The 21297-nt window shown below is 61.1% G+C and overlaps 3 protein-coding genes across 4 annotated transcripts; all 3 read right to left on the bottom strand.

Annotated features, from left to right (window-relative positions):
• Positions 1–7513: 7513 nt before the first annotated feature.
• Positions 7514–14387, bottom strand: BUD13 (BUD13 homolog). The gene is made up of 11 exons (XM_066334885.1): positions 14247–14387; positions 13998–14088; positions 13582–13666; positions 13362–13413; positions 11993–12930; positions 11633–11718; positions 11352–11460; positions 10798–10936; positions 10352–10533; positions 9925–10006; positions 7514–9637 (listed from the first exon to the last, which is right to left on the bottom strand). Exons 1-11 carry the CDS (start codon positions 14366–14368, stop codon positions 9544–9546), a joined length of 1980 nt encoding a protein of 659 aa, XP_066190982.1. The 5' UTR covers positions 14369–14387; the 3' UTR covers positions 7514–9543.
• Positions 14388–14678: 291 nt separating this feature from the next.
• Positions 14679–18881, bottom strand: ZPR1 (ZPR1 zinc finger). Of its 2 annotated transcripts, XM_066334908.1 has the most exons (14): positions 18714–18881; positions 17636–17797; positions 17397–17487; positions 17235–17305; positions 16921–17007; positions 16723–16845; positions 16598–16651; positions 16453–16519; positions 16167–16237; positions 15829–15918; positions 15622–15732; positions 15431–15517; positions 15268–15333; positions 14679–15037 (listed from the first exon to the last, which is right to left on the bottom strand). In XM_066334908.1, the coding sequence occupies exons 1-14, from the start codon at positions 18843–18845 to the stop codon at positions 14903–14905; spliced, it is 1347 nt and encodes a 448-aa protein (XP_066191005.1). In that variant the 5' UTR covers positions 18846–18881; the 3' UTR covers positions 14679–14902. The 2 variants fall into 2 exon arrangements, with proteins under 2 accessions (XP_066191005.1, XP_066191004.1); XM_066334907.1 differs by lacking the exon at positions 18714–18881 and having other exon boundaries at positions 17636–18008.
• Positions 18865–20945, bottom strand: APOA5 (apolipoprotein A5). The gene is made up of 2 exons (XM_066334909.1): positions 20051–20945; positions 18865–19904 (listed from the first exon to the last, which is right to left on the bottom strand). Exons 1-2 carry the CDS (start codon positions 20275–20277, stop codon positions 18953–18955), a joined length of 1179 nt encoding a protein of 392 aa, XP_066191006.1. The 5' UTR covers positions 20278–20945; the 3' UTR covers positions 18865–18952.
• Positions 20946–21297: the final 352 nt, after the last annotated feature.

Below are 21297 nucleotides of genomic sequence, written 5' to 3'. Positions count from 1 at the left end.
CGTTGGGCAGGGCGGGCTCCGGGGGATGGGGTTGGCTCTGGGGGACAGGGACAGCTCCGGGGGACAGGGGCAGCACTGGGGGACAGGGACAGCTCTGGGGGACAGGGGCAGCACTGGGGGACAGGGACAGCTCCGGGGGACAGGGTTGGCTCCGGGGGACAGGGACAGCTCCGGGGGACAGGGACAGCACTGGGGGACAGGGACAGCTCCGGGGGACAGGGTTGGCTCTGGGGGGCAGGGACAGCTCCGGGGGACAGGGTTGGCTCCGGGGGACAGGGACAGCTCCGGGGGACAGGGACAGCTCCGGGGGACAGGGACAGCTCTGGGGGACAGGGTTGGCTCTGGGGGACAGGGGCAGCACTGGGGGGCTCAGGGGCAGCTCTGGGGGACAGGGGCAGCTCCGGGGGACAGAGACAGCTCTGTGGTCTCAGGGCCAGCTCTGGGGGACAGGGTTGGCTCTGGGGGACAGGGACAGCTCTGGGGGACAGGGGCAGCACTGGGGGACAGGGTTGGCTCTGGGGGACAAGGGCAGCTCAGGGGGACAGGGACAGCTCTGGGGGACAGGGGCAGCTCCGGGGGACAGAGACAGTTCCGGGGGACAGGGGCAGCACTGGGGGACAGGGACAGCTCTGGGGGACAGGGCCAGCTCTGGGGTCTCAGGTGCAGCTCTGGGGTCTCAGGGCCAGCTCCGAGGGACAGGCGGGCACCGAGTGCCCCCTAGGCCGGGCAGGAGGCTGTGCCAGCTCTGCGGCGCTGCCACCCGCCCCTCTCCCCCCTCGCCGCACGCCGGCTCCTCCGGCTCATTGGCGTGAAATTTAATTTGCAGCAATCAGCTGGAGGTGAGGCAGGCGCCGAATTAGCTCGACGTGATGCTCTCGCCTCCGCCCAGGCGCCCTCCCCGGCCGGCGGGCGGAGACACGCGGTCCGCTGCCTGTCCCCGCAGCCGACAGGCGACAGCCCGGCGGGGCAGCGCCGCGGGGCCGGGAGCGGCCGGAGCTGCTCCGCCCGGGTCCCGGGGAGCCGCCGAGGGTGACTTATGGCGTGGCTGGATGCGCACTTATTCTGATAAGGAAGAATAATAACTTGTCAAAGATACATATGATATGTGTTTTCTTTCCAGACAGAATATATATTGGGATAATTCATCAACTCGGCCTGGCACTGGCCAGGAGAGAGAAAGAAGAGAAAAAGAAAGTCAATAAAAAGAAGTCAAGGCAGAAGAGCCCCCCTGGCACCGAGCGCTGTCTCTCTGCAGGATCCCGCTGCTCGGAGCCGTGTCTGGCAGGAACTCCTCGGCTGCTGCCCTGGAATCTGGAATGCATCCACAGGGATGGTCGTGCCGTGAGCCCCAGCCACGCCGGGGAGTGAAACGGGAGGGAAAGAAACGCTGCTTTGGGCCCCAACTCACCCCACTGCTGCCAAAGCCTGCCCTGAGCTCCCCCCTGAGGAGGAGTGTGGCACAAACACCTCCACACCGAGGGACGAAGGCTGGCACATCCCAAACCAGCACACCCAGGGACTGTGGGAAGATGCAGAGGGATTTGTAAAGTGATTTGTCAACTGACAAGCAGAAATATATTACCAATTTAGGCCTGTGATTTGCCTGCAACTTTTTTATCCTTGAGATGTTGTTGAACAGATTAAAGTGTCAGCTTTGATCCATGCATTTGGATGGAAACATAAATATTGCTGGCTCTTGTCCTCCCGGCCAGCACCTGCCCCAGGTGAGCGTGCCCAGGGGTGCTGCCCACCCACACGCCCATCCTCCACCTCAGCAACAGCCCCAGGAATGCCAGGATGCCAGGGCAAGGCCTGGAATTACCCCGGCTTTTCATTGAGTAGGAGTTTGGCTGGACCTGCCCGTGTTTTAAAGTTTGTGTAGAGCACGGGCTCGCTGCAGAGCGCAGGGTGGATTTTGGGTGCACCTGCCAGGTGCAGGATGAGCCACTGGGACAGCCCCAGCCCCAGCCCCAGCCCCAGCCCCAGCCCCAGCAGGCACAGCCCAGCCAAGCACCTGCTCCAGGAGCAGAGATCACCCTTCTGGGTGATTCCTGATGCAGAAATATGCAGCATCATTCCATTTGCAGGCAGGGAAACAAATGAGTCTCTGCTTGCTCCCCTCTCCTGTTTTCCCCTCCTTCCCACCCTCATTTGATCCCACTCCATGTGGCAACATCAAACGAGTGTTGAATATTTTAGCTGCTGTGAAATATTTATATTATAAGGCACGGAAGGAAATTGGTGGCTTCCAGGCCCTGCAAACATATGCCTGGGAACAGCTGGATCCCTGGCAGGGCTGGGGAGGAGGGGGCTGCACAGCTGCTGCCCTCCCACGGGTGGAAGGTCCTGAGAAGCCAGAGCCCCACGCGTGGGGCGGGGCGGGGAGCACCAAAGGGATCTCAGAGCCCAAACCTCTGCCGAGGTCCGCCCAACCCTGACCTGAGCACACAGCCCCCGGCAGCTCCTCTGCCCTGGCCTGGGGAAGGGTGGCCAAAGGGGGTGCTCTGAGCTCCCAGAGCAGCGAGGGGAGGGCGAGGGCCTGCCCTTTGCCCGGTGACTGGAGATTAATTGAGGCCTGCCATTAAAATGTCACTGAGAAAATTATTAACTTAAGGTAAACCACTTCCACGCGTCAAAAGCAAAGGCAATCAGTCCCAGGCATGTCCCCCTAGGAAATTATGTGGAGTAATTAATCAAAAAGCTAATGAGAAATGTGTTTTCTTTCCCAGCCTAACACCACATCATATTCTTATTAGCCAAGGTTATTACAATAGTAATCATGCATGCTCCGAGTTCAGATTGGGTTTTTTGCTCCACTGCCACCAATTTAGAAAGCCATTAATGGCAGAGATAAACCCCGATACACAAACCAGCCCTTTGTGTTTGTGTGCCCACGGGTGCTCCTCGCCACACACCACCCGTGCCCCCCGTCACACGTCCCCTGGCACCCCACCCCTGCCCACCACGGTGCCCCAAACCAGCGATCTGCTGAGCCGAGGCTGCTGGATCCTCTCTGGATCCCCTCTAGACCCTCTCTGGATCCCCTGGTGTCCTGCTCTGCTCTCCCAGCCTTCCCCAGCATGGAAACCAACCCCCAAACTCCAGCTGCAGCTCTCCCTGCACACGGAGATGGATTGGGGAGACAGAGAAGGGTGTGATTTGTGAGCACCCTGTTCTGGCACCTCTCATCCCTTCTCCAAACCCATCCTGCTTATTCAGATGCCCAGAAGGAGCCAAGTTATTCCATAAATCTGGCCGCAAGCAGGTAATCTGCTGCTCCAGCGGCTTCCCCCGGGCCCGGCTGGGAGCGCAGCCACCTGCCAATCTCAGCAGCCCTAAAATGCACCGTCAGCAGCCGGCGCAGGGAAACGGCCCTGCTTGATATTCAGCATTAAATAATTCAGCCCCCACAGAGAGACGGGGGAGAAGAATGAGCCTGACAAAAAATATAAAGATTTCCTATGGCCCGTTAAAAATGCATTGACCTGATTAGCTCGCTGGCAGGATGCTGAGCCAGGGCCGGGCAGGGAATCCCAGTCCGCGGTGACAGTGGCACAGAGAGGACCTCGGCAGGCAAATCTCACCCTACAGAGCGCAGCAGCACCTTCTCTGCTTTACCGGGCAGCCCCCCGAGCCCCCTGCGCCGCTGCCACGCTGCCGAGGAATCCCCACAGCCTCCCAAGGATGTTCGGCAGCTCCGGCTTTGATGTGCGGATTAATGAGAACTGACACCGCCGGAGAAGAGCCTTCAGAAGCCCAAAGGCAGGGCCCGGGGCAAGACTGGAGGGGACGAGGCTCTCTGAGCGCTGCCTTTGATTGCTCCGTGCTCGGCTTCGCCTCCGGCCGCGGGACCCGCCGGAGCTGCGCCTCTCGGGGCTGGTGGCCGCAGAAATGCCCGGAGCCCGGGTGGGTCCCGCTGGGCACCGGCCCCGGGCTGGATCCGGCCCCGGCAGTCACCGAGAACACGCTGCTGTCCCATGGGAGCCACCCGGGGGACGGGGAAAGGGACAGGGGAAGGGACAGGGGAAGGGCACAGGGATAGGGCACAGGGATAGGGCACAGGGGAAGGGCACAGGGATAGGGCACAGGGATAGGGCACAGGGGAAGGGCACAGGGATAGGGCACAGGGATAGGGCACAGGGGAAGGGCACAGGGGAAGGAAGGGCACAGGGGAAAGGCACAGGGGAAGGAAAGGCACAGGGGCTCCCCTGCGGCTCTGGAATTCCTCCGGCCCGAAGGGATGCGGTGTTCCCGTGCCCGCAATGGGACCCTGCCCCGGGCTGGGACCTCCCGAGTGGCACCTGAGCAGGGCTGGACCTGGCCAAGGTGCCGACACGGCTCCGGGAGAGAAAACAACCCCATCAGCACGTCCACACCCCGGAGAGCTGCTGCAACGCAATAAACTCCTCCTAATCCTCTAACTGAACAACCTCCGGGCATAAACCTCGCCGGGCTCCCACGAGCAGCACAGCCGGGGGCGAGGAGCTGTTTGTGCTGAGCGGGGTGAGGGAGGAGCTGTAATTCCTGCTGCTGGGATGGATCCCTGCTGCCCCGCTGCTCCCCAGCGATGTCTCCATCACAAGGGGACCCTCGGGGAGGTGGCAGAGCCTCGGATGCTGCAGCACTCGCAGCTGGACCCTCTCTGCCTTCAGCCCTTTAGGAAGAAATCCATTAGCTGCTAATTACACAGGGGCCAGAACACTGCCGGGTTATTACGGCTGTAAAGCACTGCACAATTATAATCTGGAATTGCTGCTGTAGGGTGTTTACTGGTGGAGCAGCACCTGATTTACAGCAGGGCACCAGCCTGGGCCGGGGCTGGAGGGTCCTGCCACAGCCCCAGGGGCAGCCCAGGCCACCGGGGATGTCACCCCGGGCAGCTGAGTCCCTGGGCACGGCTCCTGGCACCCTGCAGTCACTGTCCCCGCAGCTGAGGGCACCAGGCTCCGGGCACTGCCATCCTCCCCTCCTGCAGCCTGCAGGAGCTGCGGCACCGGGGCCCTTGGCTGGTGGAGTTATAACTCCTGAAGTTCCTCCAAAAGGAATATGGATGCCTCCGCTTAGGTGTAACAAATTGGGAGAGATTGTGTTAAATTCCACCAAAACCGTGTCCACTGCCAGCAGCCCAACCAGCCCAGGCACGGGGCCTGGAGCCGCCGGGATCTTCTGCGGGCTGGAAGAAAGAAACGCTGCAGAGTTTTAATTCTTCATCACTTGAGTGCAGTGAGGGCCCTCTGCAGCCTCCTGCTGCTGGGGAGGACGAGCTGACACTTCAGAGAGCCCATTCCATGATGGGGACACGGTGCTGTCCGTGCTAGGGACACGGTGCAGTGATGGGGACACGGTGCTGTGATGGGGACACAGTGCTGTCTGTGATAAGGACACGGTGCTGTCTGTGATGGGGACACGGTGCTGTCCCAGGGCTGGCCGCAGGGACACTGAGGCACAGGGAACATCCCAGGGCCCGGCTGTGCAGCTGAATGTGCCTGAACCCTCAGCCCCATTACCCAGGGCCTCGCTCGACCCGCCAGATAACGCATCTCAAACATGTTTATTTCCATCCAGGCTGCTTCTCAATTTGATTATTTATCTCCCGTTTAGCCTCTGACAGATCAAAGGCTCGGCGGAGGGGAAGCGGAGCCGGGCCGCGCATGAAAATGAGCCTTGATACATAATTAATTAACATAAAACAGTTTCATTAGGAGACGGCGTTACATGGCTGTTTGTCTTAAAAATTTAAGCTGTGTAAAGAGCGCGGGGGAAAGCAGAGCTCCCTGCCAGCCCCTTTCCTGGTGCTGCCCTTCCCAACGCAGCTCCAGGTCCTGGGAGCACCGGGAGGGAGCAGAGCTGGCCCCCTCTCCCCCAATCCCCCACAATGTCTCCTACCCTTGATTATTAATCTGTTTTTAATTCTATTAAGAGATAGCCAGGAGAAAGAGTATCAATTTTAGATTAACAAGGTTATTAGCACTTAATTATGTGAGGTGTCTTTGTAATTGAAAAGGAAAAGAGGAAGCGCCATAAATATCCCGGCCCCCGAGCTCCTGGGGGTTTGTGTGGCTCTTTATTCACGAGGCTGTGGAACCATAAATATTAAATATCTGGTGAAAAAAAAAAAAAAAATTACAAGGCAGAGAGAGGATGCCCTCTGGATATTCCGGCGCTGAATGTTCTTGCATTTACAAATATTCATTAGCTGGGATCTGCAAAGTTATTTCCACCAAGACTCGGTGAAGGAGGAAGAGAGAGAGAGGTTATTGAAAAAAAAATAGAGTCTAGAGTAAATATTATTAGTAATTTTTATCTCTGCGTGTCCCTAATTATTCCATAATTAGGAAAAGTGCACATATGCATATACAATCACTAACCTGCCAGTCTCAGGGATTCTTATTGCCAGCCCTGCTGTGGGATGGAGTCACCAGGGAAAAACTCCTCTTCCCCAAAAAACAACGGGGGTGTCTGTGCCCAGGGGGACCCCCCACGCCCAGTGCTCCCTGCTGGAAGCCTGGGATGATTTTGGGAGCCACCAGCTCTGCCGAGCACCCACGACCTGGAGCCGCTGCCGCTTAGAGAGACATTAAATGACAAATCTCAGGCTCTTTTTAATTAAAAAATAATACAACTCAGCAGGAAATGCGGCAATAACACAACACTGCCAAAACCCACTTTGCTGGAGCTGTTAAAAAAAACAACAGCCAAGAGGCAGCTGGGGGGAGAGGCCACCTTCACCCTTGTGGGGACAGTGACAGCCCAGGCAGGGGTGGCAGAGGGTCCCCTCCCACCAGCCCCACTCCCGTGGGCACAGGGCCCCCGGGGACAGGCGGTGTCACACCCCAGGAATAAAGCTCTTAATCCAAACTAAACACATTACCACGAGCTCATCAACAAAAATCTAATTACGCCGTGCGAGCACAGGCTTAATTGCTCGTCCTTGACACGAGCAGTACCCATGGAAGCCCAGGAGCCAGCCAGAGCCTGGGACTGGAATTATCCTGCTCCCTGGAAAAAGCATGAAAGGAAAACGGGGGGAAAAATACGACTGTGTAATTAGCAGAGAAAGCAGCCGGGTAATTGCTGGGGGAGCTCCGGGGGTCATTAGCAGGTATGGGAACACTGCTGGGCTCCCCGGCAGGCTCCAGAGCCACTCACAGGAGCACAGGGACTCCAAAAAGGGGGAAAATGCCTCAAAGGCAGCTTTTCTCACGGTAAAGACAAGCTGGAGCAGCTCCCGAGCCTGGCCTCCCCCAAGCACCACTGGGCTCCTCGTTAGCTGCTCCCACTAATGAGGAAATCGGGATGCAGGAGGTGGCTGAGCCCCGCTGCCTCCCCCGCACGCTCCTCCCCGACTTATCACCACTCACAGGATGTTTACAATAATTTTTAATTTGCACAATTATTAATCATTTTTCTATCTGTCTCATTTGCATAATAATTACTCTGCTTGCTGTTTGCCATGACTGTGAATGACAGTGGTTTAAATTAAATTAAGATTTTAATATTCATTTTTTGAGGGGGGTTAAAGCTAATCAAAATTGCTGCTCGATGCCAAGACCAGGGCTCTGCCCTTCCAGAACCACTAATGAAGAGATCCAGTCCCGGTGTCACTGCTCCATCTCCATCACCCAGCTCATCCCAGAGGATCCCGCAGCGTTTTCCAATTGCTTTGCTGCCAGAAGTGCTCAGACAAGGCCACAGCTGGGACAGATGTGGGATGCAGAACAAGGGCACGAGGACAAACCCAACTCCCTTCTCCCCAGACAGCACACGGGGGTGGGATCAGGGAGGGAGGTGTTCATCACCTAAGCCCCCCCCTTTCCTCACAGATATCCCTTAAAAATAAAATACCTGGTAATGGACAAATAACAGATGTAGAAATCCAGCACTGTGATGAACAGGGAGGTCCCGAGGGTAGGCACCTCGAGCATTTTAAAACCCCAGCCTTCAAAATCAGCTGCAGGAGCAGAACCTGGTGGCATTTTCACATGTCCTAGGCACATTTTGTTTAGTACCAACAGTTAAAAGCGCTTTGCCTCCTTAAGAGCAGCTTAGTCCCAAGTGTGACACGAGCCAGCTGCTGGCATCTGTGGCTCTGCAAGAGCAGCCACTGTCACCAAGCAGGTGAGGAAGGTACCAGCATCCAGCTCTGCTCACGAGGGTGAATCCAATCATTCCACAGCAGGTTCTCTACATCTCCAGCAGCACTCAGATTAAGTGAGAGCAAAACTGAATGTGTCAAGTGGAACTGCACTTTGTCGAGGCTGCTGCTGCCTCAGGTTACAGGGGGAAATGGAACAGGGCTTTGGTGACAGGAGGGGGAAACACAGCTGGAAACACCTGGCTGGAAATGTGCTGCCACCTCACAGCACCACCCCCTGCTCCCACCCCATCCCCCTGCCCAGCAGCTGCACAGGGCTGGGAACGGTTCCCCCACCTTGGAAAAACCACCAGCACACAGAACTGAGTAAAAAAACAAACCTGTTATTTACAGGTGAACACACAAATTCCAGGGCTGCTGGAAATGTTACACAGGGATGAAAAACACAGATGCCCCGAGAGTGTGGCACTCCAGAGCAGACTTTGCTGCCATCCCTCCCACCCACAGCCCTCCCAGCGCTGGAGAATCCCTGAAAAGAGCGACCCTGCCCCTGCCCACTGCTGCAGCCAAGGCATCTCCATGGAAACTGCTGCCTGCATTCCATCCCTGCTCCCTGGGACCTCAACGAGAACAACTGTATTTATTTCCACAAGTGCTTCCTGGCACACTGGAAGCTCTGCCCGGCCTCCAGCTCTGAGACTGACAGATCTGATCACAGCAGAAGGGTTGTTCCACCTCCCACCGGGGCCAGTCCTGGGCAGCAGCGTGGGGGAAGTGCCGAGGTCAGCCCCAAATCCAGAGGGGTCTGGGGGGACCAGCTGCTCCAAACTATGAGGGAACCAATTCCAGGTCTCAAGTCCTAATTCTCCACACATTTACTTCCACTAGGAATGGACCCCTGAAGAATTGCTGAGGCTGTTGAAGATCTTGCTGCCCAGTGCAGCACTGCAGGTCACTCTTCCAGTGCCAGAGCATTCCCTGCTCAGTTTCCTGCTTGGACAGGGTCAGGAGAAGCTGAGTTTGAACCTTCCTGCACGTTGGTGACCCTAGGATCTACATGGCAAAATAACTGCATAAACTCAACCCAAGTTCAGAAGTTCAACTTTAACCTGAGTTCTGGAGCAGACTGACCCACTGCATGAGCGTAACTCCCCCAAGCCCAATTGTTCAGCAGATTTTCACCTGAGATTTAGGGCACCTAAGACTTGGGAACTGCCCTCAGAGGTCCAATCATTTGGCATAGAACAGAAGTTTGTTAGAAAACAAACAAGGAAGCGGTGTCCTCCCCAGAGAGCCGGAGGCTGTGGCTGACAGGAAACGCAGCCTTGCCTCTCAGAGGATGGAGCAGTGGGCGCTGAATGCCGAGGACAGGGCTTGTTCCAGGGACAGCAGGCCACTGCTCAGGGCTCTGCAGCGGGTGGTGCTGGGGTCACTGCAGGAGCTCTCCCCTACATGTCCTCCACGCTCCACTTGTAGGCGAGCTCCTGCACCGCCTTCTTGTTGGCAATGCGGGCAAAGCGCTGCTGCTCGAACCCGTTGGACCTGCAAAGGGACACCCAGGTGACAGGGGCTGCTGGCCAGGGCCCCTTCTGACCACAGCAAGTTTGCCACTCATTTACTCTGCCTCGGTTTCCATCTGAACCTGTGATGCCTCCTAAGTTCCTCACCTCCCCTTGTCCCATCAGTCCCACCACCCACCTGTAACTTAATCCAATCAACCTTCCGGCTGCCAACAGCCTCACTCATCCCATACCTGGGAGCCTTTACACTGGGAACTCCCTGAAGCCAAACCCCTTTATTTTTACTGTTATTCCAACAGGAACAAGTACCTGTCCACGCCATCCCAGCGATGCCCTGGCCAGATGTTAAACCTGTTGAGTGGAGGTGCTGGTCCCTTGTACCTGGGTTTTTCTGGAACACAAAAAACAGATGTTTTCAGCACAGCCAAGGCGGTCACATTCTCACCCACCCAGGAGGTGTCTGCAGGTGGGTACACATAGAGAGCCCAGGCTCCTGACAGCCAGCTACAGCTCCCAAAGGCTCACTGTAACAAACTGCTGAGTTTTCAGTCAGGCCCTGCTCTCCCAGCTAACAACTCCTGTAACTGTTACTGCTAACAAGTCAGTAACTCCAGAGAGTCCAGAAACCCCCCAGGACTCAGCTGCTCCACCAGTCTTTGGCTGTTTACTGAACAGCAGCTGCATTTCTGCACTGCTGATGCCTTAAACCACACAGAGCTGTATTCCAGAGGCAAACCTTTCTCCTTGTTCTCCTTGGCCTTCCTTTTCTTGATGAGAGCAGCCATGGGGTCTCCTTCCCTCTCCTGTTCCCTCAGCATTCGATCCAGGTCCTGGTCATCGATGTAACGGGCCAAGGGCTTCTGCATCTCCTTGACTGCATCCTCCACGTTCTGCTGCTGCTGCCTCTCCTGTGCCAGCCTGCAAAACACAGTGTCACCCAAACCCCAGCCACCACTCCTTGGGACCCGTTCAGTCTGCAGGATGGGTCACACCCCTGAACTCCCACTGCCCGTGCAGCATTCCCAAAGCAGCTCCAGCAAAGGGATTCCAGACATTTGGAACACGTGCTGTTCCCAGGCTCAGCCTCAGAATGAAGTGAAATGCAACACCAGCTGGGCAGAGACCCAAACTAAAACCAGGAGATGGGAGGCAAAGGACTGTGCTTAGGGGTCCCTTACTCACCCCTTTCCCCACTTGGCATATTGTTCTTCCCTCTTGGCCTCTGCCTCAGCCTTCAGCCTCTGCTCCAGCTGCTCCTGAGCCAGGTTCCTCCTGCGGCCAGACTTGTCTCGGAACACGGTCTGAGCGTTCCGGGATTCCTCTGGCAGGGACAGACGCCTCCAGTCACACACTCTGGAACGTTTTACCACCTCCAGACAATTCAATGACTTTAACTGTGATTCTCTTTTGCTTGTCCTGATCTCCCACAGGGCCTGTCACCCAAAGCCAGGCAGGATCTCAGCTCCTGCTTTTCCCTGCTGCCCCACACAGACCCTGAGCTCTCTGATTATCCACCAGCTCCTTCAGACTTGCAGAGGAAGAGCATTTCACACTCCCTGTGATTTCCCTGGCATTGCTCTGAAACCCCCACGTGGAACAGTGACCCTGGGCAAGGCTTCCACAGGACATCCAACTGCAGCTCCACAGGGATCTCCCCACCAGCACCCCAGTGCCAGGGCCTGAGGCAGCAGAGGAGGACAAGGGGAGCTGGGGCTCGGGCTGTGTTCCACTCCCACCTTCCAGGTGCTTGGTGCTCCTCTCGTGCTTTCGGAGCTCCTGCTTCTCCTTCTGCAGCACATCTGCTGACACCAGGCCAGCTTTGGCCCCGGATGACATCGTGTTAGCCTGGAAATGACACAAATCCCACAGTCACAGCTGGCTGAGAGGGGGACAGCCAGGGAAGGCAGAAAGAGGGGTGACCCAAAGCACGGGGACAGGGCAGGGACCTGTACAAAAACTTGCCCAGTTTGTCAGCCATTGCACTTGCACAGCTGGAAGGGAAAGAAACAGCCTTCACCTTTTTGGGAGAGGCCTTGGCATCCCGGTGATGCTCCGGGGGACTCCGTGACCTGCGCTGGTCCTTCTGGGCAGGTGAAGTGCGTCCTGGAGGAGATAAATCAGAGAGTGAGCATTTGCTGATTCCTCCAAGGGGATCACGCTCAGGGAACCACCGTGGACACAGCCCAGGCTGCAGCAGAGGCACTCCAGCTTGGGTAAACTCTCACCCAGCTGGGCACAAGCACAGTGACAAGACTCAGCTGTGCCTCCAGGGACAGTCACCTGCCACTGCCAGCTGTGCCAGAGAAGCACCAGCCCACAGCACTGACCCATGGCAGTGTGGATCCCCAGGACATGGGGACACGTGTGTGACACTCACCTTTCGTTCGGCTCCTTTTCCCACTCGGGGAGCCTGGCTTCTCTCTCCGAGGTGACAAATCCTGACGCTGCCGCCGGGGAGGTGACAGATCTGGTGTGTCACAACGCTTTCTCCTGGGAGGGGAGGGGTCAGGGCTGTCGTGACGGTGTCTCCTGGGAGGTGACAGATCTGGCGTGTCACAACGCTTTCTCCTGGGAGGGGACGGGTCAGGGCTGTCGTGACGGTGTCTCCTGGGAGGGGACAGATCTGGCGTGTCGTGACGCTGCCTTCGAGGAGGGGAGGGGTCGGGGCTGTCGTGACGCTGCCGCCGCCTGGGAGGGGACAGATCTGGGGAGGCAGCACGTCGCCTCCTGGGAGGGGACGGGTCAGGGGTGTCGTGACAGTGTCTCCTGGGAGGTGAGGGGTCAGGGGTGTCGTGACGCTGCCGCCGCCTGGGAGGTGACAGATCTGGGGTGTCACGACGCTGCTTTTTGGGAGGTGACAAGTCTGGCGTGTCATGACGCTGTCTCCTGGGAGGTGACATGTCAGGGGTATCATGACGCTGTCTCCTGGCAGGGGACACATCAGGGGTGTCGTGGCGCTGTCTCCTGGGAGGGGACGGGTCAGGCGTGTCATGACGCTGTCGCCGGGGAGGGGATGGGTCAGGGGTGTCGTGGCGCTGTCTCCTGGCAGGTGACATGTCAGGGGTGTCGTGGCGCTGTCTCCTGGGAGGTGACATGTCAGGGGTGTCGTGGCGCTGTCTCCTGGGAGGGGATGGGTCAGGGGTGTCGTGGCGCTGTCTCCTGGCAGGGGACACGTCAGGGGTGTCGTGGCGCTGTCTCCTGGGAGGGGACACGTCAGGGGTGTCGTGGCGCTGCCGTCTCGGAGGAGAGAGGTCCAAGGAGCCGTTGTGTTTCCCTGCTGGGGACGAGGGCTCTGGGGTGTCGTGGCGCTGCCTCCTGCAAGGCCAGAGAAAATGACAATGAGTTTGTGTTTGGTTTGTCTGGAAACGAAGCAGAGTCAGCCAAGGCTGGGAACAGCTTTATAAACGTGGATTTATTTGGATTTTACGCCCCTGAGCCCCAGCCTTCCCAGAGCAGATCCCAGAAACCCTCCAAGGCAGCCTGGATCCCAGCAGAGCTGGAATTTTAAAATCTCCACCATCACCATCATTCAGACTGACAGGGACCATCATCCCCATCTCCGTGGCAATTTCACAAACACCAAGAGCTGCCAGTCCCCTGCCCCAGGCAGGGGTTATCCAGCAGGGAAAAGTATCCAGAAGTGCCCACATTTCCCAGCAAAGCACCTGCAAAGTGCAGGACCAGACAGCCAAACCCAGCAAACCAGAGGGAACCAAGAGCAGAAGTCCTGGTTGGCGCCCCCATACCTCGTGGCAGATTTGGCAGATCCCGAAATATCCGAACTCTGCGAGTCCTCATCTGAAGGGAAGCAAGGGAATCACCATCAGCAGGGCTCTGCACAGCTCAGCAGCCCTCCAGCATCTCAAGGATTATATTTTTTTTTTTTAGCTGGTATTATTTTTAATTGACATCATTGTTTGGAGAAGCCAAGCATTAGGGACAGAGGGTGGAAGGGGCTGATCTCACCTCCCAGAAGCTTCCATTTGGAGTTTGTTCTGAACTCCTCCATGAGCTTCACCTCATCGGGGCGCTCATCAATGAACTCTGCCACCTGCAAACAGCACAGCGAACACCAGGGCTGACCAAAAGGCACAATCCCCACTCCTTACCTAAGCCCTGCAATCCCAGTCCCTCTCCCTTGTTCCAGCAGCTGTTCCGGAGCACAGGAACACCGTGCTGGCCCTTGGAACACACGGTACATAAAGAATAGACAGCTTTGATCTCCCTGCTTCTCCCAGAGCTCCGAGCAGGAATCCCACCCATCCCTGAGGCAGGGCCCACCACAACACAGGGGGAGGCACTTTCTCCCCAAAGGGAGACACGAGGTGACCGTAAGAACAGACTGAGGGTGTGACGGGACTCTGACGGGACTCCCCGCTCACCACAGGCATGTCCGCCTCGTCCTCCTCCTCCTCCTTCTCCGGGGCGGCGGCGATGCTGCTCCAGCTCACATCGTCATCCACGATCCGCATCCTGGGAGCGGGGAGAGGCGCTGCCGTCAGGCCCGGACCTGCGGCGGGGGCGGCCCGGGCAGGGTCCCGGCCCCGCGGGAGAGGGGACATCGGGCCGCTGGGCTCGGGGGGCTCCCAAATCCGGGGCACCGCCTGCCGCCCCCTTCCCCCGGGACTCACCCGGCTCTGCCGCTGCCGCCCGGCGGCTTCTTCTTGCGGCGGCGGCGGGGCTGGGCGGGCTCGGCCGGGCCGCTCAGGTACCGCCGCAGGTACTCGGCCTTCGACACCCCCGGCGCCGCCATCGCGCTCTGACGCACAACGGCGGCGCCGGCCGGAAGGGGCGGGGCCGAGCGGGCGGGAGGAGGGGGGCGTGGCCTCACCATAAATGGAGTCGTGCCGGGAGGGGGCGTGGTCAGACCGCGGAAATGAGCGGGGGGCGTGGCCGCGGCCAAACGTAAACTCAGGCCGTAAAAGGAGAGGAGGGCGTGGCTGCGGCTGTGGGCGTGGCCACACGGCCACGGATGCTATAAATGGCGCTGAGGGCGGGGCTGTGGGCGTGGCCTCACGGCGGCCGGGGTTATGAATGGAGCAGCAGCAGCGCACACGAATCCATCGATTTTATCAATCAGCTTTATTGGGGAGTCGCCTCCATCGCCACCCCCTGCCCCAAACACAGCAGCACCCCACACACACGGGAGGACCCGAGGCCGTGCCCCACTGTCTTTGGGCTGGAACAGCTCCCCTGGCCCCAGGAGGGCGAGAAGAGTCCTGGCCCCACACAAGTCCTGGTCCCTGGAGCAGCTGGGGAAGGGGATGGGAGGGCTGGGGTGGCCCCGCTATCGCTCCGAGGCCGGCCCTGGCTCGTAGCCCTCTGTTTTCATGTCGTTCAGGCCCAGCTCCTCGTTCTGATCAAAGGTGCGCTCGTAGCGCTGCACGCTCAGCTCGGGGTCCGCTTCGGGGGCGTACACGTTCTGTGGGACAGGGGGAAAGCTCCTGCACCCGCCTCTGCCCACAGGCCCGGGCACCAGCACAGGCTGTGAGCCCTGGGCAGCATCCCAGCAAAGCACCCACAAAGCCAGCAGGGGCTTCAGCAACCTGCTGACACCCAGAGCTCCAGTGGGAACCCCGCTCCCAACACCTGCCAGGGAAATAAAACCCCCCAGATTGCTCAGGAGCCCACCCCGAGGGCCCAGGGCTGTACCTGAAGGTAACTGTTGCCTGCAGGGTCATCCATGATGAAGTGAGCCTGGGCCTTCCCCTCTATGATCTGCAGGAACAGAGCACATCCAGCCATGAAGGCTCCTCCGAATCCTCCAGCACTGCTGGCACCAGTGCAGAGCACTGAAAACCCAGACTAAACTCACGTCCTGCAGCTTCCCAATGAACTCCTGCAGCTTCCCTGTCCTGCTGGGCGTGGAGCTGTCTCCCAGAGTGAAGGGGTTCTTCTCCACCTGCCAGGGCAGGTGAGGCAGCTGTGAGGCAGCCAGGCCCCCAGCCAGCCCCGAGAGGGACAGGGAGGGGGCTGAGCCCCCCAGGCTGGCCCAGGACCACTCACCAGGTCCCGGATGTCCTTCAGCAGCCCCTCCAGCGTTGTGAACTTCCCCCCCAGCGCTCCCATGCCCAGCTCGAACTCCAGCTCGGGGATCTCCACGCTGCACGTCTCTGACTGCAAAGGTGAGCACCCCGTGAGCCCCATGGAGGGAGGGCTGGGCCCCCCTGACTCCCCACAGGAGGACAGGGCAGGTCTCCCAGGGCACTGCACCTTCAGGATATCCCTGGTCATGTCAGAAGGGTCCGTAATCCGGAGGGTGATCCTGGTGCCTTGTGGTTCGATGGCTCCTCCAGACTTCACCTGGGAACAGCTGGCAGTGAGCTCCACAATTCACACTCAGGTCACACCCCCAGGCTTTAGCAGGGCTCATCCTAGCAGCCCAGGGGCCACTCCAAACCTGGGACAGTGGCCTCACCACCCTGCATAAAGCATCTTCTGACAGGGCCCCCAAATCCAGTTTCCCTCCCAACAGCTCCATTGGGAAGTGGAGCTCAGGGACAAAGGCACAGAACAGAACTCCCTCCCCCAGTGGCCTCCTTCCAGCTCACCTCATTGGTCCTGTGCCCACAGGAGTCGCAGTTGGTGGCCATGATAATCACTTCCTTGAAGTGTGGGATTTCTGGAGCAGGGAGTCAAGGGAAACATCAAAGCAGCAGCCCAGGGGTGGCAGGACCCCACTGGGAGCTGTGAGCAGCCCTGAGACAGCTCTGCACCCCAACAGGCCCCACCTGAGAGAACTGATCCAGACCTGTGGTGCAGCAGGGAGCTGCAGGCCCTGCAGTGCCCCTCACCCCCCAGTGCAGCCCCCAGCCCGTGCCCAGCCCCGAAGGATACGCACTAACTTCATGTTGGTGCTGGCCGGGGCGTTGCACTCGGGGCAGTTGGTGTTGAACTGCAGCACCTGGGGGAGGGAAAGGGCAGTGAGAATGTCCCAGACAGCCCAGGGCAGCTGTCCTGAGTGCCCCTCAGCACCACCCACCTCGTCCCTCAGGTCCTCGGCAGCGTCCGGCGGCTTCGCATCCACCTCCTCTCCCTGCAAGGGAAGCGTGAGCTCCTGTTCCCTGGTTTGGGGGGTCCCAGGGAGCCAGGGGCTGCTGCAGTTACCTCCAGTCCCAGCAGAGCAGACTGCTGGGGGCTCCTCCTGTAGTGAGTGACCACGAGGGCCTCGTCCCTCTGCGGCGCCTGGGGGTTCTCCACAAAGCTGTTCCCAGAGGGATCATCCAGGATCTGCGGGACAAGGGGGCCTGAGGGACACGTCCTGCCCCCTCATCCAACCAGGGCTGCCCTCCTGTGAGCACTCACAAAGGTGAACGGGGAATTGACTTCCTTCAGCTGCCTCAGTTTACCAATGAACTCGTCTATTTTCCTTGCCACCTCTTTGTCCGTCGCCTGGAAGAGGACAAGGAATGACAGAATCCTTTAAAATGGAAAAGATCCCCAAGGTGGGATCGGGCTGCTGCAGGGGCAGCCCAGAGCTCCTGACAAAGGTGACTGTGGCACAAAGCAAAGCCCCAGTGCTCTCCCCACCAGCTCTGTGTGACACCACCAGGCAAGGAGGGGATGGACATCTCAAGCATTTTCCATCCCTGAGGAGTTTCCCCCTTCCAGCCCCTTACCCTGCGGGTGGGCTGGTCCTGCTCCAGGCCTGCCACAGCTCTGTCAATGATCCCCTCGATGGTGGTGAGCACTTGGGAAGGGACAAAGACAGAGGTGAGGCACTATTAACATATCCCAGCAATTCCCCAGAGCTCCCTCAAGAACTGCTCCCGTTTACCCACCTCCCTTCTGGCTGAAGGCAGGGATCTCAAAGTCCAGCTCTGGAATTCGAGCTGAGGCACAGTCGGTCTTCACCACCTCCCTGTTCATGTCCTGCACACACAGCCAGGAGCAGCCTGAGGATCCCAAAGAGATCCAGGGGCTCCCCCACACTGGGATCACAGAGAGGTGTTGGCCCCAGCCCCTTTCCCTCAGGAATGTGCAGATTTGGGGCAGGAGCAGAGGGGGCCGCCCTGCCCACCTGGCGGGAGGTGACGGCCAGGGTGTAGCGCACGCCCTGCTCCTGGATCCTGCCCGCGGACTGGATCTCCGTGTTGGACCAGGAGCAGCTGTCGCAGGAGAAGGAGCTGACGATGATCTCTTTGAAGAAGGGGATCCTGGTGAGCAGGAGCCGCGTCACTCCCTGCGGCAGCGAGGGGCCTCGTGGGAACCCGAGTCCTGGGGCGATGGCCCAGGGCCTGACAGCACCTCCCGGCACGGGCAGCTCCCTGCCCCGCCAGGCCTCGTCTCTCCCCCCGGGAGCTCCGGGAAACGCCCTCCCGGCCCCGCCAGTGCCCCCTACTCCGAGAGCAGCTCTGGTCCCGGCAGGTCCTTTCTCGCTCCTGCCCCGCATCGTCCCCCAGGGCTCTGTGACCCCCACCGACCCCTGGGCGCTGCTCCCCACGAGCACTGGAGAGCCCTGTCCCCTGAGCCCGACCCACACGGGCGTGTCCCCTGAGCCCGACCCACACAGCCCTGTCCCCTGAGCCCCACCCACACAGCCCTGTCCCCTGAGCCCGACCCACACAGGGGTGTCCCCTGAGCCCGACCCACACAGGGGTGTCCCCTGAGCCCCACCCACACAGCCCTGTCCCCTGAGCCCGACCCACACAGGGGTGTCCCCTGAGCCCGACCCACACAGGCGTGTCCCCTGAGCCCGACCCACACAGGCGTGTCCCCTGAGCCCGACCCACACAGGGGTGTCCCCCGAGCCCGACCCACACAGGGGTGTCCCCCGAGCCCGACCCACACAGGCGTGTCCCCCGAGCCCCACCCACACAGGGGTGTCCCCTGAGCCCGACCCACACAGGCGTGTCCCCTGAGCCCCACCCACACAGCCCTGTCCCCTGAGCCCGACCCACACAGGGGTGTCCCCGGAGCCCGACCCACACAGGCGTGTCCCCCCAGCCCGACCCACACAGGCGTGTCCCCCGAGCCCGACCCACACAGGGGTGTCCCCTGAGCCCGACCCACACAGGGGTGTCCCCCGAGCCCCGCAGCCCCTGTGCCCGCCCCGAGCCCCGCACAGCCGTGTCCTGCTCTCCCCCGGGGCCCCTCACGTTGCGGAAGCAATTCATGCACAGGGACTCGATCTCTGCGGGCTGCTGCTCGTTATCCTCGGCGCTGAGGGGCCGGAACAGGCTCCCCCCGGGCCCCGGCCCCGCCGCCTCCATGGCCGCCAGCGCCGACATGCTGCTGCCGCGTCACGTGACCGCGCGGCGCGCTGACGCGGGGGTCACGTGTCTCGGGCGGATCATGTGACGCGCGCGGGCCGCGATGGCGGCGCCTTTATTTGCCTTCAGCCCCGGAGCCGCCCCGGGCCCGCCCGCGCCTCCCCGGGGCCCTCCCCGCCGCGCTCGCTCAGGCTCAGCGCCAGGTCCCGCCACAGCGCGTCCAGCCGGGAGCGCAGCTCCTCCAGCGGCGGCGGCGGCGCGTCCGGCGCCTCCTCGGGCGGCTCCGGGCGGGCGCTGAGCTTCAGCCGCATCTCCTCCGTCTCCTGGTCCAGCGCCCGGGTGAAGGCCTGGATCTGGGCGTACGTGTCCTGCCGGAACTCCTCCACGCGCCGCTGCACCTCCCGCGCCAGCGCCTCCCGGGAGCGGCCCGGGCCGGCCGCGGGCCCGCCGAGGCTGCCGGGGTACAGGCTCAGCTTCGCCTTCAGCTGCTCCAGATTCCTCTGGATCTGCTGGTGCAGGTCCCGCGCGTTGCGGGTCAGCTTGGCGGACAGCTCCTGGATGTGCCGGTTGAGCTGCTCGGGGCTGGCGCGGGCGTGCGGGGCCACGCTGCGGTGCAGCTCCTCCACGTTGCGGCGGATCTCGGTGAGCAGCCGGTCCGTGTACGGGTGGAAGATGTCCTTCACCTGGTCCGTGTGGAAGGCGATCTTGTCGGCGTAGTGAGCCATGAAGCGCTGGAGCTCGTCGGCGCCGTCCAGGAGCTGCGCTGTCACCTCCCGGCTGGGCACCAGGTGCCGCCGGAGCTCCCGGGCCCGCAGGGACACCTGGTCCAGCAGCTCCTCCGTGAACGGCCGCAGCTGCTGCCGGAGCTCGTCCAGCTGCTTCCCGACCTGCTGGTGCACCTCGTCCACGTACGGGGACAGCTTCAGCCGCAGGCTGTCCAGCTCCCTGCGGATGGCCCTGCGCAGGCTGGACGAGTCCTCGTACAGCCGGGGCTGCGGGCCCCTGCTCAGGGGCGACAGCTTCTGCAGGAAGTGCCCCATGTAGCTGACCCCATCCTGGATGCTTTCCTTCAGGTTCCTGCGGGGGACAGTCACCAGCAGCCCGGGGTGACCACAGCCCCTCTGTGCCCCACACACTCCCCCAATAAAAGCTGCTCGCCCCGGCCGGGGCCCTTCGCTCGTGTCCCCGGGGAGCAGAGCGGGGCCCGGCCGTGCTGCACTCACGTGATGTCCCTGCCCAGCTTGCCGTGGCCGTGCTCCAGGCTGTCCTTGTCCCCCGTCAGCTGGCTCAGGTGCTCCCAGGGGCCGCTCTGTGCCGGTTTGGCCGGGGGCGCTGCGGGCGGGAGCGGGGCTTGTGCCGCTGCCCAGGCGGCCCTGCTGCCCCCGGAGCCGCCGGGCCCGCCCGGACAGCCGGCCAGGAGCGACAGCAGCAGCGCAGCCTTCAGCAGCATGGTCCGGCTGCGGGACAGAGCGGAGAGGGGCCCGTGTGCTCGGGGGTGCCTCTGCTGCACGCCCCCTCGCTGCTCCCCGCCGGGACCTCCCTCCCGGGTCCCCTTCGGCAGCCGGAGCTCCCCTAAAAACACCCGGGGCTCCCCATAACGCCCGTGGGTCCCCGAAACACCTCGGCCCCCCGCAGCCCCGCTGTCGTCACCTGGAGTCACACCCAGCTCCTCTGGCCGCACGAGTTTAAAGCCCCCCGCCCCTCACCTGCCTCGGGTGGCCTCCCGTGTCCCTCCCGCCCGGAGGCGGCCGGTGGCCGCCCTTATATCGGCTCGGGGGGCGGCCGAGGAGCGGCCGATAAGGCGGCTTTGGTACGGGAAGGCTTTTTGGACCTCACTCCGTGTAAACACTACGTGGAGGTCCGGGCACGTTCCGGGGAGGTGACCTGGGGGCCGGCAACCTGAGTGCCCGCCGCCCCCCGGGCTCGGGGGACGGGGCTGGCCCTGCCCCGCCGCCGATCGCTGCATCCCGGGGGAATGCCGCACGGAGCCGCCGGGGCGGTGCGAGCGGCGGGCTGGGGACGGCGACAGCGGCCGCAGCTCCCGTCGGGCCGCGCAGGGAGCCGGGAGCCCGGGCTGGGCTCGGGAGGGCGAGCCCGGCTCCGGTTCCGTGGGGAGGGCTGGGATGCGCGGCTTCCCCTCCGCGGCCGCGCTCCCGCCGGGCACCCAGCCCGCCGCGCTCCGGTCCTTCCCTTTGCACGTTGGATCTTACCGGGAATAAACCCGGGCGCTCTGGGGTGCGGAGCGAAGTCCAGCGCTGCCGGGGTGAAACGCCGAGCAGTCGCCAGCGCTGCCCCGGCACCAAAGTCCTCGCCTGGGCCGACACGTGAGGTCGCTCCAGGCAGCGCTGGCCGCGCTTCACCCCGTCCCGTCCCGTCCCGGGCTCCGGCCAGCAGAGCGCCCCATTCCCCTGAGCCGCGGAGCGCCCTCGCTGTCCAGGCCCCGCAGCGCTCTGGGGACGAGGTGTCTGTC

Source organism: Sylvia atricapilla, chromosome 23 (genome assembly GCF_009819655.1).
Source record: "Sylvia atricapilla isolate bSylAtr1 chromosome 23, bSylAtr1.pri, whole genome shotgun sequence".
In the NCBI taxonomy this organism is placed as follows: domain Eukaryota; kingdom Metazoa; phylum Chordata; class Aves; order Passeriformes; family Sylviidae; genus Sylvia; species Sylvia atricapilla.
This window is presented reverse-complemented; position numbering and strand designations above follow the sequence as displayed.